Source organism: Balaenoptera borealis (genome assembly GCF_965194805.1).
Source record: "Balaenoptera borealis genome assembly, chromosome: 17".
NCBI lineage: Eukaryota > Metazoa > Chordata > Mammalia > Artiodactyla > Balaenopteridae > Balaenoptera > Balaenoptera borealis.
Window position 1 is genome coordinate 15,409,093 of NC_138876.1, and position 16,065 is coordinate 15,425,157.

The 16,065-nt window shown below is 42.6% G+C and overlaps 1 protein-coding gene across 1 annotated transcript in view; it reads right to left on the reverse strand.

Moving 5' to 3' along the window:
- FER1L6 (fer-1 like family member 6) overlaps window positions 1-16,065 on the reverse strand; it is a 124,991-nt gene that overhangs the window by 64,576 nt on the left and 44,350 nt on the right. The window contains exons 16-19 of the mRNA XM_082363035.1: window positions 12,944-13,034; window positions 10,117-10,236; window positions 8,443-8,595; window positions 3,875-4,052 (exon numbers count right to left, since the gene is read on the reverse strand). Coding sequence (XP_082219161.1) covers window positions 3,875-4,052; window positions 8,443-8,595; window positions 10,117-10,236; window positions 12,944-13,034 — 542 coding nt within the window. The remainder of the gene's footprint in view (window positions 1-3,874; window positions 4,053-8,442; window positions 8,596-10,116; window positions 10,237-12,943; window positions 13,035-16,065) is intronic.

The window sequence follows — 16,065 nt, forward strand, 5'->3', positions numbered from 1 at the left end:
ACCTCTTAGTAAAACCTCCTGTTTCCAATGGTGTGTGTTTATAAGAAAGGGGGACATTTCTTCATTTTTGCTTCCATAAACTCAGTAAAGTCTTGAGTCATCCATCCATCCATTCTGCCATTCAGCCAGCCAATGTCATTTTGAGCACCTACAGTATACCATGCACAGTTCTGGCCTCTGAGGATTCTGAAGCAGCTAAGACAGCCCCTGACCTTGGGGAGTTCCAGGGATGGGGCAGAAGATAAGCAAGCGCCCCAATCCCTGTGACAGGAGCCAGAGCTAAGTGTCCTGCAGGAGATACAGGCAGAGGGCATGGGAGGTTAAAGGCAGGAGTGAGCACACCTGGTTGACAGGATGGGAGGCAGAGAGAGGGCAGCAGGTGGGGCAGACTAGGGTTCAGTGGGGGAACCCCAAGGAAGAGTTGAGTTAATCATATTCCTTGTTTCATGGACTTTATGATCCTTGGCCTTTGCCTGACCCCTCTTGCTTTTTATATTCATTTGTTCCCTTTTACCCTCTTTTAAAAAAAATTATTTCGTTCATGGATCATGCCTTTGGTGTTGTATCTAAAAAATCATTGCCATACTTAAAATCATCTTGGTTTTCTCCTATATTATCTTCTAGGAGCCTTATAGTTTTGCATTTTGTATTTAGGTTTATGATCCATTTTGAGTTAATTTTTGCAAATGTCGTAAGTTTGATGTCTAGATTTATATTTTTGCGTGTGGATGTCCAGTTGTTCCAGCACCGTTTGTTGAAAAGACTATGCTCACTCCATTGTATTGCCTTTGCTTGTTTGTCAAAGATCAACTGAATATACTTATGTAGGTTTATTTCTGGGCTCTCTATTGTGTTCCACTGACCTATTTGTCTATTCTTTTGCTAATACTGCACTGTCTTGATGACTGTAGCTTTATAGTAAGTCCTGATGTCGGGTAGTGTCAGTCTTCCAACTTTGTTCTTCTTAATATTGTGTTGACTCTTCCGGGTTTCTGCCTCTCCACATGAACTTTAGAATCAGTTTGTTGATATCCACAAAACAACTTGCTGGGATTTTCATTGAGATTGCATTGAATCAAGAAAAACACTAAGCAACAGAACTATGTATTTAAAATTGGAACAAGGAGATAAAAGCTTGGATAAGTTACAGAGGTAAATCCTCGTCTTTCACAATGAGTAGTTATGTGTTAAATGTAAAATCAAGAAATAGTGATATAAACATATCATGTAGAATAAAGGGAGATAAATACCTTAACAAAAACTGTTAAAAGTGTTTTTCCCTTTTACCCTCTTACCCAAGAGAGCTAGGGTATGTCAAGAGAGAGCCCACGCTCTCTAAGCATTCCTTAACACACTACATAAGTGGGCAAATTTCTCAGCTGGGAGTGAACTTGAGAATATCTCATTCCCTGAGACCATCCACCAGCTGTCCCCGAAGTGAGTCGCCCCAGAATTTTAGCAGAGCTCCCAATACAACCACATAGGCAGGACACTGCACAACTCCAGGGGTCGCCATTGACTTAGTCTAGGTTTTTGTTTTTCTGAAACCTTGAGTCTTACCAGCTCTGTTCCTTAGACTAGTAAAGTCAGCTTCCTCTTTGCTCTCATACTTTGGCCCATCTCTGTGCTCCGGCTCACTTTCCACGTGTGGTTATTAGAGACACGTCTGATTGCCCCCATTGGAGGGCCAGGATCACCTCTCCCTCGGCTCTTCATTCCCCGCTAGTTTTCCCACTGTACCTTCCATATGCAGGTACAAACTAATTATTGGTTGAATGGATATGTTCTGAAGCATAAAATGAACGAAGAAAGGAAATTCTCCAGGAGGTGTGGAAGGCAGCCAAAGCCATTAATGTCAGGGCACAGCCGAGAAAGTTTATTAGGTCATTCCTTGAAAAGAACATGCTGCAGAGGATCAGAAAGCTTTGGAAAAAGCCTTTCCTCTCCTCTGAATCGTTAGTAGCTGGGACAGCAGATATGTCCAGGTACCTTGGGTCTCTAGAGATAGTGTCTATAGAAATAAAAAGGTAACTTGATTGTGGGTGTTTTCACCCAAAGATGAAAACTCTTAAGACAGGATGGAAAGCAGTGGAAATAAAGAAGAGTTTGGAGACAGTTTGTTCCATCATTTACTAGCTGTGTGATCTTGGGCAATTTCTAAACATTTCCAATACATCCTTTCTCCACCTATAGAATGAAGAAACCACCCAAGGTTGGTGTGAGAAATAAATCAAATCCGATGTGTAAAGTGTAGGGCACAATGCTTGGCATATGGTAGGGGTTGTGCATTTTTCAAAAAGACAGAGCTGAGCTTTCCTTGCTCTTACGCATTGATATTGGGCATGGAAACCACGAGCTGAACCATTGGATAAGTATCTCTAGAACTCTGTCTTCTCTAACTATTGAGCCATTTAGGTTCCACTGGCAGTCAAGTTCAGTCAGCATCAGAGGAGCCTTGTGCAACACGGGAAACCTGGATTTGTAGACAGTCCTCCAGTGTTTCAGACACTGGCTCAATTCAAAACTCAGTGAGAGAATGGCATGGACATATATACACTACCAAACGTAAAATAGATAGCTAGTGGGAAGCAGCCGCATAGCACAGGGAGATCAGCTCGGTGGTTTGTGACCACCTAGAGGGTTGGGATAGGGAGGGTGGGAGGGAGGGAGACGCAAGAGGGAAGAGATATGGGAACATATGTATATGTATAACTGATTCACTTTGTTATAAAGCAGAAACTAACACACCATTGTAAAGCAATTATACTCCAATAAAGATGTTAAAAAAAAAAAACAAACTCAACTTCATTTGAAGTGAAGGTAAAACTGTGTTCTACTCTATCTGAATTCAGCAGCAAGGATCCTGCAAATTGAAGCAATTTGGAAACAGAAAGCAAAATGCAACTGTAAGGCATTAATGCTTAGAATAAAGTTCAAAATTATATGGAAATGTAAATATGATGGCACTCATAGAAAATACCTACATAGAAGAGAGGATTACATAAACCATGCTGAATTGCTAAAAGTAGCCAACTCAAGAACCAAGCTAGAGAAACATGAGTGACCCCAATGATACCAGTTTCTATCAGGTCATTACTGGGAAATGTAAATGGCTGCTGTTTATGGGTCAAAACCCCAATGCCATGTAAAAGGAAATCTGCTTTAATTCCACAGGTCCTATGAGCACAAGAACTTACTGATGTCTCTTTAAAAGACATCTTTTGCTTTATTATTTTTTAAATTTTATTTATTTTTGGCTGCATTGGGTCTTCGTTGCTGTGCACAGGCTTCCTCTAGTTGTGGCGAGCAGGGGCTACTCTTTATTGCAGTGCGCGGGCTTCTCATCATGGTGGCTTCTCTTGTTGCAGAGCACAGGCTCTAGGCACACGGGCTTCAGTAATTGTGGCACGTGGGCTCAGTAGTTGTGGTTCGTGGGCTCTAGAGCGCAGGCTCAGTAGTTGTGGCTCACAGGCTTAGTTGCTCTGCGGCATGTGGGATCTTCCCGGACCAAGGATTGAACCCGTGTCCCCTGCATTGGCAGGTGGATTCTTAACCACTGCACCACCGGGGAAGGCCCGAAAAAGACATCTTTTGCTTTAAATGCAAACTCAATCTATATAGTCTGCCAACAAAGAAACTCATATTGCATTCTCTCCATTAACAGAAAAATATAAATATTTATTCCAGATATGTTTAATAACTTCACTTTATTCTTTAGATGGGACATTGGAAGGTCAGAAAGAAAATTTAGAAACTGTATTAAAAGAGGCAAATAAGTTGATCCTAAAATAATATGCAAACAGCTCATGAATGTCACCCCTCAGAAGCCCACCAGAGACATCTTATGACCCTCTTTGCCCAGTGGGCATCATACCTTGGTAGAGCAGGTTAGCTGGGGGTTTACTGGTGCCAGGCCCTTTGGAGGACATTTCTGCTTCATAGCCTGCTGGTAAGTTGTTCAAAATGGCACTAGAGTGTCTGGTGGAGCCCAGCCACATGTACAGGTCAATTTTCGCTTGCACCGACCAACCAGCCGGATGTTTTCCAGGAAGCTGGGGAAAGGTTACAAGGAAGACCACCTCATTAGTAGGAGCCATTGTGGGCCTCACTCTTTGAGAAAAGAGGTCCTTCCCTGGGGCTCATATTAAAATGAGACCAATGACCCCAATTGCCACGATGCACAGTTTTAGAGGAGGATCCAGGTTTAATGGGGCCTGAAGCTTCAACAGGCCCTGTGCGATCATTTAAACCTAACAGGTAGGTATGGTTATTACCCCTGTTTTATAGATGAGAAAACTCAGGCTCAGAGAGGCTAAATAAGTTCCTAAGATCACTCAGCTTTTAAGTGACGGAGCCAGGACTCGAACCAGGGGAGATGATACCAGATCTGGGCTCTGGACTCTGAACACCCACAGCCTGCTTCTCCCCACACTGAGTTGAAATCCCCCTTCCCAGAACTTCCAATTGCCTTGAGTTCCAACCACAGCCTCTGCCTCTTTGCTTTGTTCAGAAGAACTCGAATTCTTCTTCCACAGGTCAGGCCCTCATGGGCTTGAAGGCATCTACCTGCCCTACCACGTTGTTTCTTCCTGCTAGACACCTCTCATCCCTTCACCCCTTCCTCACGCAATGTGGTTTCAAATTCCCTTACTACCCTGCTTTCCCTCCTTTGAATGTACTCGGATTTGTATTTATATTTATGTTTGTTTGAATTTGTGTTTATGTGTGTAGTAGTGTGTGTGTGGTGTGTGGGTGCGTGCGTTCTCAACATGTGAAGGACACAACTCAATGCAGAGTGGCTCCTTTATTTCTCCGTCACCAGGATTAGGGAACTCCTCACCCCCATCTAAGGAACCTCAGGCCCCAGACTTGGCTGGGTGCAGGATTTCTGGCAAGGCTTTGGCTCTGAAAGTGGCCACCACTCCAGATTTTGTTGACTCTTCTAAGTGCCTCTTCTTAGTGTTTCTTAGGATTTCCCGTCAATGCACAATTCCCCTTTCTTCTGCACCACTTCTTTTCCATGGAGAATCACAAAATCCCACTAGGAGAGGCTACCACTTGCTCTGACAATTTCCCAGGCACCCGTGGAAAGCCCCAGAACCCCAAATTGTGCCTGGTTGTTTGCCTGCGTTCCTGTCTTGCTCTGTGAGTTCCCCAAGAGGACTGTGAGCAACTCAGTTCAGCAACTACTACCAAGTGCCACCAGACCTTGCTGAGGGAGTGGGGCCAGAAGGGCATCACAATGACTGCGACACAGTCCTGGGCTTCCCCTCCAAGAGCGCACATCTAGACAGGGAGGCCAACCTGCATTCACTTACTCAAATGCAAAGTCAAGTGTAAGAGAGAAGATGCCATAGGACCAGGGGAGAAGAAGCAGGTATATCCATCCTTTCTTTAATACTCACATATTCCAGTAGGCTTTAATAAGTACTTTGGAGTTGGACTCGTAGAGAAGGCATTAGAGAGAAAGAAAGATCATGGAACAGGGACCATGAAAACCTGATTGCCGTTCCAGACTACCTAGCCATGTGACTTCAGGTGAGGCAGTTTTGTTTCCTTTAGATTAATATTCCCTCAACCTGGGCCCCCTAGGCATAGCAGTTTCCTAAAATTTGTAAATAGCTATTCTAGATGAATAAGGTTGACAAGCATGGGTTGTAAAAGATGATTCCTGACTGCAGGACTTTGACTTTTCTACTGGTTGACGGGCACTGTGAAACTCCAAGAGGGGGATACAACGGCAACCTCTAAATGTGTTTGAACACGGGATGTTTATGGCGCCACTCAAAGGACAGCTGTTCCGTGGAACAAACTTTGAGGCGACTCTGGAAAAAATCTAGAGATCTGAGAGATTTACATTCTATGCTTTGTCTCACTGCACTTTCTAATTCCCAGTTAAGAAACCGGAGTGAGCAGCAGGTGGGTGAATCCTTTGTCTCCCTGGAGCAGCTCTTGCTTTTTTCAGATTTACCAACTCAGTGAAGAGAAACAGAGGCTAAAGGGAGGTGGGGGGAGGGAGTTAAAAGCAGGGGTAACAATTAAAACAGGAATGAAAATAGTTTTCATCTTATCAAGATGTTTCATCATGTCAGGACAATCGAACAACATGTTCAACATTTACAAAGCTGTCACCCAAAGCAATCCCAATGACAAAAGGAAAATCCAGGTAAAGAAGTAAGCCAAGGCCACAGGGCAAAGGTCCTGAATTCCCAGTTAGGTCTGTTCTTTGGCTTTAGTTGACAGTTGTTCTCTGTTCTAATTTTAAATAATTCTGGGATACATCAAAATATTTAGGAAGGAATAACTTTTCGCTGGTTTTCTCTTATTTTCAGCACAGGGCTTTCTGAAATGATTTGCTATCTTTAAGACAGGTGTTTCTTTCGACCCCAGAATTCCTTGGAATGAGAAAGCTGAAGAAATATGTGTGGTGAATAACTAGGGTGAATTTTTCTTTTTCAGTTACAGTTTTACAGAGGTGGGTTTAAAAATCCTTTTGCGCACATGACAGAAAATATTGGGTTGGCCAAAAAGTTCATTCGGGTTTTTCCATAACATCTAACATACAGAACCACAAACACTTCCCTGGATGTGAAGGGGGCACACAATTCCAGAAATGTCCCCTAGATGTTGGATTCCCATTTGTTTGAATGCCAACATTTATTGCGTGATGACCCTGGGGGACGTACACTCTGTGTTCTTTTACGTGCAGTTATCCACTTAATCCTCAACCTCATCCCCATTTGAAGGATGAAGAACAGGAGACACAGAGATGTTAAGTAACATTCCCCAAATCATACAGCTCCTAAATATTAGCCCTGGAATTCACTAAGAGGTAAAATTGTATTCCCCTCGAATGCATGTGTTGAAGTCCCAACCTCTAGTACCTTAGAATATGACCTTATTTGGAAATAGGGTCATTACAGACAGAGTTAACATGAGATCCATCTGGAGTAGGATTCTTATAAAAAGGACATCATAGGAAAAGAGACATGCACACAGGGAGAACATGATATAAAGATTGGAGTTATGCTCCCACAGCCAAGGAGCTACCAGAAGCTAGAAGAGATGCTTCTCTAGCACCTTCAGAGGGACCACGGCCCAGCCAATCCCTTCGTGTCAGCTTTCCAGCCTTCATAACTGGGAGATAATAAACTTCTGTGGTTTAAGCCACACGGTAGCACTTTGTTACAACAACCCTAGTAAACTAATACAAATTCCAACCCAGATTCACCTTATTTCAAAGCTCAAGTATTAAACCAGTACCCTGTAATGCCTCTTCTGTCTGCCCCCCATAACAATCACATCAACAGTAGAATCTAGCCATTGGATGCACTTTGAGGCTGTCTAATCTAGCTGCCCACTGCCATATTCATATCAAGGGGACAAAGGACACATTGTAGACCTCCATTTAGGGAACTATTTTCCTGTAATGGCTCTCGTGGGGCCCAGCTCTAGCCTCTGGAAACATACACGTGCGCGCGCACACACACACACAATCACCCCACCATCCATGTGGAAGCCCTATGAATACAAAACCTCTATCATGCTGTCAAATCTCTCTTCTCAGTTAAACATTGTCATATCCTCACCTATTCTTCACATGGCATGGTTTTGAGCCTTCTCATCCCCCTTCTAAGGCAGTGGAAGAATAATTATGTTATAGCAAATAATCAGAACTCAGATTGGCAGGACAGCCCACTGTGAGTTGGGAAAGTTAATCAGTCACATCACACACTCTTGTTGCCAGCCATTGGTGAGTGTTAAGCTTTTGGACCAGTCTTTCTCCATGTTTGCTCAAGTTCACTCCTGGGATAGAAATGTCTTTGTAGTAGAGGTAGAATACCCAGGGTCTCCAAGAAAGGCTCAAATCTTGATTTAAAGACAGTAGGATCTATCCAGAGATTGTGCCTATGACCCTGTGTTCATGAATGGTGCAGGGACCCAAGATGAAAAGACTATCATATTTTTACAGTGTAAAGCCGCCAGGAATCCTAAACTAGCAGTTCTGTGGAATAGCAACCTCTCCTCTTGTAATTTTTTTTGAAGTCTATTTTTAAAATATAGATGAACTCGTTTAAAATGATGCCATAGATAAATTACTCAAGAGAAAAGTAGAGAGGAAACTAATAGAAAAATGTTCATTCTTCTTAGTAATCAAAGAAGCAAAAATTAAAATAACCTTAAGGTACCTCCACTAGATTTAAAAAAAAAACACCCTATATGTGTCTGGTGACATAGTTATTGGAAAACTGGAAAATATTCCACCCCAGGATGGTCTCCTAAAACACAACTTGAATCAAGAGGGGGCAAGATGTTCTAGTTGTCCTCAGACTTTTGAAAGTCTTAGGGTCAACTCAGAGATCTGGACACACACTAGGAATGCCGTGCAACCCAGGAAAAACAGAGATTCCCATCTTTGAGTCAAAAATAGTACAGACTTACTTTGAGGAAGTGAGTTTTGATCTTCCCGCAGTGTTGACCCATCCGCTTCCTGATGGGGGAATAGAGCAGGTCCTTGGCGGCGATGCGGGCATATGCCACCCTCTTGTTGTTGCTCAACATCCAGATGAAGACGTCAGGGATGGTGTGCTGTGGCTGTGGAGGCAGAGGGGACGGATTTGATAGGTGGGTGTTTACACGGCACCTCCAGGGTTCTCCTATCCTGCAACAGCACCCCTTCTGCACAACAAGTTCTGTGACTTAAACTTTCTGGGTACTGAAACACCTATGCAACCAAGCAAGTTAAGCGTGGCTTCTTTGAGAAAGCCTTAGGTCACGGAAGCCCCATACGCCAAACTGCTTATCATGCTTTGACAATATGCAAGTCAGACCCGTGACCTGGCATCTTTGGTGGCCTATTTTTCTCCATCTGCAGAACAAACGTTTGCTCCACCTTCCCATGGATTTTTTCTTTGCAATCTTGTAATCATGATTTAGCTTCCAGCATTGGACCTCCTAAGAGCCAGGTAACATTTCCAGAACATTCAAATGAAACACCGAAAACAAATATCCGTGAATGTCTTTGGATGTCTTTCCATCTGCTCTTAAGGAAGGAAAAACAATTTTACAAGGGATTTTATACCTAAAATATAATTGCTAAGTATTTTCGCTCCATTTTAGGAGTTTATTCAGGAGAAACTGTACTAAATTGCACAGAAAATTAGATTTTAAAGTTGAGCTAATCAAGATAAGAATTGCAGAATTCCCTGCCAAGAGGCCCATTATGTTGTAAGTGTTTGAAATGCACATTGCTGAGCCAATATAGCTTCCAAAACAAAAGGGAGGCATATTGTCATAAACTAGGCTTTGACATTTTCGGACTGGAAGCAGATACTTTTTCTAACCCCGTAATCCTCTAGTGTAATTGGTACCCTAAGAAGGCATCCCCTCTCTCTTGACATGGAAACAGAGACATCCTTGTGGAGGTTTTCTGGCCACACGGTCAGTCAGTCACAGACCAGGTTTGAACATTCTGGGTGCTCATTAAAATTCCTGCATTCCAAAGTGACTATCTCACGCTTGTTATGCCTCCAGGGAATGATAAATTTGCAACAAGAAAAAAACCTTTCAAGAACAACAGAAGCAGTAAATCTGTACCTCTCCCTGAAAACTTCCGCCACAAAACCTAGTATTTAACAGAAGCAAATACGAGGACTTTTTTTAGATCATTCTAGTAGTCACCAGAAGATATTGCTTACAATTAACTTTAAAATGAGAAGCTGTTTTAACTTTTACTGGACATGAGTTTCAATTTCCTTACAGTTAAAAACCTATCAAAGATCCCATGTTTATTTTGACTTTTCTTGAGCCTATTAAGGAGTGTGCTTTATTATTATTATTATTATTATTATTATTATTATTATTATTATTATTTAGGAACATGCTTTTTATTTCGGCTGAATACTCAGGCTTCGTTTAAAAAATCGATAAAGCTGTACATGTTTGGCTTAATTAAAAAACACCCTCCTTCACCCTTCAAACGAATAGTGCCAGCTCAGCTCAGCAGGGCTTGAGAGAAAACACTGCTCATCTTTCATTCTTATCAAACATTCAAACCCCACTGGGAAGATATTTGGTCTAATCTTCCAAATGAGCTTTGCCTTTATAGTTGATTACCTCATCCACAAGGAAGCGGATTTTTTCCACAAAGTTTTGGGCTGCCTGGATCATTTCATCAAGAGATAACTTTTTCTTCTGCTGCTGAGTGAGCCCCTTGGCCTCCTTGGCTATGGCCTCCTAAAACAAAACAAGAGTTTTATTTTGTACAAAACATACATTCTCCCACATTTTCCCAATCACTGTCCTAGGAGCCAGCGCCTAGGACAAGAGGAGGACTCAAGCTTCCTTTCCTTGAGACTTTGACAGTTGGTGAGGTGAAAGCAATATATGCAAATAACTAAAATGTGTAAAGCATCATGGGACCAGAGGGGCCAAAGTCAGGTTTTATGGATAATATGATATTTGTGCTGAGCAAAAAATGCACTGAATTCATCAGATGATAAGAAGAAAAAGTACAGTCCAGTTGGAAGGAACAATTACATATGAAGGCACATAATCAGTGAGGGTTCAGAATCGTTGGCACATAGATACATAGGAAGGGAGCATCGAGAGACAAGGCTGGGAGACTAGGCTGGGACAAGACGGTGAACAGCCCTGTATATCATGCACAAAGGAATTTGGCCTTTATCTTATGAACAATTGGGAGACTCCAGTGATTTTTTTTTTTGTTATAAATTTATTTATTTGTGGCTGCGTTGGGTCTTCATTGCTGCGCGCGGGCTTTCTCTGGTTGTGGCGAGCAGGGGCTACTCTTTGTTGCGGTCCGTGGGCTTCTTACTGCAGAGCATGGGCTCTAGAGCGCAGGCTCAGTAGTTGTGGCGCACGGGTTTAGCTGCTCCTCGGCATGTGGGATCTTCCCGGACCAGGGCTCGAACCCGTGTCCCCTGCATTGGCAGGCGGATTCTTCACCACTGCACCACCAGGGAAGTCCCTCCAGTGACTTTTTTAATCAAGAGCGATCTCAGCAGATTTGTGTTTTGGAGACCATTCCGGCTGTGGTATGGAAGGCGAACTGTAGGAAATGACTGTGAGAGCCCAGGCCAGAGACACTACAGCACTCGGGTTAGGCAGAGGCCCTGGGGGTGAAGAATGGAGTGAGTGCCAGAGTCTCTAAGGGCCGGGGTCTCAACCTGGCCTGGGGTCAAAATGACCATTTAGGGCTTCCCTGGTGGCGCAGTGGTTGAGAATCTGCCTGCCAATAAAGGGGACACAGGTTCGAGCCCTGGTCTGGGAAGATCCCACATGCCACAGAGCAACTAGGCCCGTGAGCCACAACAACTGAGCCTGTGCGTCTGGAGCCTGTGCTCCGCAACGGGAGAGGCCGCGATAGTGAGAGGCCCGCGCATCGCGATGAAGAGTGGCCCCCGCTCGCCACAACTAGAGAAAGCCTTCGCACAGAAACGAAGACCCAACACAGCCAAAAATAAATAATAACTAAATAATAAATAAATTTAAAAAAAAGACCGTTCACTGTGAGGTATAGCAGGGGTCCCCAACCCCCGGGCTGTGGACCGGTACCGGTCCGCGGCCTGTTAGGAACCGGGCCGCACAGCAGGAGGTGAGCAGCAGGTGAACGAGTGAAGTTCCCTCTGCTTCTCCCCATCGCTCCCCATCGCTCCCATTACTGCCTGAACCATTCCCACTGCCCCCACTCCCGCCCCAGTCCATGGAAAAATCCTCTCCACGAAACTGATCCCTGGTGCCAAAAAGGTTGGGGACCGCGGAGGTACAGGATTCAAAGTTGATTCTTAAGCTTCTGAGTGGAGCAACAGGTGAGGCTGGTGGTACCGATGCAGGACAGGGAACAAGCTTCGGTGGGAAGATGACGGGCTGAGTGGGGTACACTGAGTCAGAGGTGCTATGAGGCAAGCAGTGGACGTGCCCACCCAGAGGCTGGAAATGTGGCGAGAGAGCTGGGCCATGCAAAGTACTGAAATCTTGGGCTTGTGCAGGACAAAGACTGTCGGACACAGGAAACGAGAGCGCTCTGTGGGCTATCTGTAGAGCATGGGTATTGCAGAGACAGTCAGAGGTGCTGAGAAAGACATGGAGTAGGAAGCCGATCTTACATATGGTGGGAGTCTGGCCTCCTTGGAGTAGAGGAGGACACAAAACTTCATTTATTTTCTGGAAAGAAGGATGAGTCAAGCGTTCAGAGACTCAGGCTTTAGTCTCTGCAGTGTGATTAACTAGCTGTGACCCTTAAATAAAATCATTTAATCTCTGTGGGCCTCACTCACATCTTTAAAATGTCCCTGGCCAAACACTGAGTAATTTTATTTTGCAGAATCATCATGGCCTCATACAAGACGTCCCTTGGTGCCGTTGCTGGAACCGAAGTTTCAAGGAGAGATAATCAGGGTCTGACTTGGTCTGGCGTTTCTCAGTCGTCACTCATTCAATAGGGACCGAACATCTCTAAGGCACTCAGCACTGTGCAGGGTCTCCAGGGCACAGAGAGGTACCAGCCACTGCCCTGCCCTCAGGTACGCTCATAACTTCTCACACAGTTCATAATGGGAGGACACCAAGGAGAGGTAGTTCAGTTATTTCTTTTTGTCTCTCAGCTTAGGAGGCAGAAGGTTAAGTGAAAGAGTCCACAGCCTTTGACAAAATACAAACGTCAAGAAAATGAACAAGTCCTACATCAGAATAGAATATAGGGCTGGTGGGCTTCTAGCTCATTCTTGTAAACATTCAATAAATGCTAGTTCCTCTCCAGCTCACTCATCTATTTATTCCCTTCTCATTCTTCTGTATCACACAGCTGTATAACTTTTAGAACTTTATCCTCATGTGGTCTATGACCTATGCTTCATCCATGAGGTTTATTTTTAAAGCACACGTTTTAGTTCTTTGCAAGTATAAATAGATTTTCACATACCAGCTCCTGCCAACAGAGCGTAAGTCGTTTCTTATCTAAATTGGTTTGGTTCAACCTCTTGGGTTTCTTTTCCACTTCAGAGACAAAGGCACTATAAGAGAATAATAATTTTGAAACCTACTTAGTGAAAATTCATTTATATAATTCCAGAGATTTGCAAGTATACTTTCTGCAATACAATGGGAAAGTTGATGAAGCCACAGAACCAAGATTTTTCATTTTGGATTAAGCAATAAGGCACTAACTTTTCTATGAGACAAAATGAGAATGGGAAATAGTGCCAGACCTCACATTCGTTTCGGGGATGTTTGTTTTTCTACTTTCTTTCAGTATATACCTGTTGTGATTCCTATCCAAGTTCATAACAGTAAACACAAAATAATGCAGTTTTCCTTTATCTTACAAATTTAACACACACCAAAATGTTCCTGAAAATTGTATGTAGAGCAAATATTTTAGACTCAAAACTGGGCTACGTCTTCACATTTTTAAAACCATACAAAGGACTGAATAGTAACGTTTTGAGGGATGAAGTTAAAAATGTGTTCAACAGGAAAATGGTAATGGTTATGAATGCAATTGAAGAAGAAACAGAAATGACTTTAAATTTGGGGAAATAAGATATTCCCTCATCAGCAATAACTTAAATTAAAATCGACACCATTTTCACTTACTAAAAACCAGGTAATATTCAAGGTTGATAATATTCAAAGGGAAATAGTCACTCTCCTCTATTATGATAGGAGAGTGTTAATTATTATAATGTCTAAGAGGTTATTTGACAGCATCTATCAAAATTTAAATGTCCATATAATTTGATCCAAAAATTATACTAGTATTCTATCCTTCAAAAATAACTGAAAATTCTTGCAAAAATATGTTTACTTAGTAATGTTTATTGTAGCATTGTTTATAGTAGCAAAATAAATCAGAACAACTTAAATGTAAGGGACTAGTTAAATACTACATGATACATATCACGTGATTGAACATTGGGGATGACTATTAGATACTACTGTAGAAAGATGCCAGTGATACATTGCTGAGTGAAAAAGCAATCTGCTGAACAAAGTGTGTGATATTTATGAAGAAATAGAGTATTTTTATGAATGTGTATGTTTGCAAATGCACAGAAAAAAAGGAAGACAAATCAAACTCTTCTCTCTGAGTGGGATTGGAGAGAGAGTTGAGAACACTTTTCCTTTATACATCCTGCATTTTGTTGTTGTTGAAGATGAGCATCTAGTATTTCTGTGATGAAAAGAATCAATTACAAAAGAACAAAAGGGGGATCTAAGATGCCATACCTCCCAGGGAGGGGTCCTACACCAGAGCTCTGCCTGCTGGTAACTGGAAACTTCAATCAGAAATTCTCTTTGGACATACTCGTCATTGCGTTTTCTCTTCATTTTTAAAAAGAATAAAAAGGAGTCTATTTTGAGGAGGGAGTCTTGGTGCCACCTGTCTACCTTTCTTTCCTAGAGGCAGAAGGAATCCATTCCACTCCCAGGATGGATCAGCTCTAGGAAACATTATGGATGCTTCTAATCTCTCTCCCTTCCTCACAGGGGGAGAAATAACTTATTTCTCCACCAGAATGGGGGTAGATGACTTTGGCACATGATTCTGTTCATTCCTCATCTTTCAGCCCCAGCCCACTGCCACCTGTGGGCAGCCTCCTCACCTATACACAGCAGGTGGTCCGTCCCTTCTGGGGGGAAGCCCCAAAGTCCAGCTGCTCAACCTCAAACAGGTGGGGGGACCACAAAGTCTCCTTGACCTCAGGTACAAACTTTTTTCTCAAATCCAGGTTTACCAAATATAAAATGAACGTTTGATCTCTGTCTGACCCTCATGAATATTTTTTTCAGTTGGCTTTAAACTTGAAGAGAAAGGGGAATAATTATCACCTCCAAGTAACCCCCTAGTAGAGAAAAGTTATTGAGCTATTAATTTGCCCACAATTTCTAAAAATATGACCGTGAAGCTTTTAAAGATGCTTCAAGGGACTTGCAGGTGACACTTAGCTCACAGCAGGAGTAGCACTGATATATATTGCTTCTATATGAAAAACAGAAAAGAAATAAAGAGAGAAAAAGCTACATATTCATTTCTTTGCTTTCTTTTTTTTAAGTAAAAAAGGCTTGGGTAGTTGAGAAATTAGGAAAGACAAAACTTACAAAGCTGAACACGAGAATCTATTAATTTTTTTCTTTCCATCACATGAATAGCCACTCCTTTTCCATTGATTCTATTATAACAAATTCTCATTGTTGGTCAAGTCTTGACCTAATTCATCAGGTTGTTTCCTTATGGGGAAGGCAGCCTCTAAGATGGCCCCAATGATCCCCACCTCCTGCCACTGTGCAATTCATCCCCTTTGAAAATGTGCACTGGTCCTAGTGACTTGCTTCTAAGAGAAGACATCAAGACTGATGGGATGTCACGTCCAAGATTAGGTTATAAAAGACCGTGACGTCCATCTTATTGGCATGTTCTCTCTGACTCTTCTTTCTTGCTCACTCTGATGCAGTCAGCTGCCATGTTGTGAGAGGTAGCTTGGAGAGGCTCACGTGGCAAGGAATTGAGAATGACCTCCAAATAACAGCTAGCCGGGAACTGAAGCCCTCAATCATCCTCAATCCAACAGTTCATGAAGAACTGAATTCTGCAAATGTCCGTATGAGTGATCTTGGAAGTGAGTCCTTCCCAGTTGAGCCCTGAGGTAACTGTAGCCTTAGTCAATGCCTTGATTGCAGCCTGGGAGAGGTCCTGAGCAAAGGACCCAGCTAAGCCACACCTGCATTCATGACCCAAGAAACTGTGAAATAATAAATATGTGTAAGCCACTAAATTTGAGGGTTATTGGTACTCTGTAATAGATAACTAATACACCCTATTTTTTCATCTTTTATTATATTGTCTACTTCCTGGAATGAGTCATTAATTGGTGCTTATTAATGTGGTGTATAAAAAATTCTATTAAATAGCATTTGATATAACTTATCCATCTAATTGCCAAATAGTTGTTGAGTACCTACCAGATACAAAGACCCATGCTGGACACTAACACTACCAGCATTTTTCTTGTTTCATAAAATGTCTCTGCAGTCTTTCTTTTC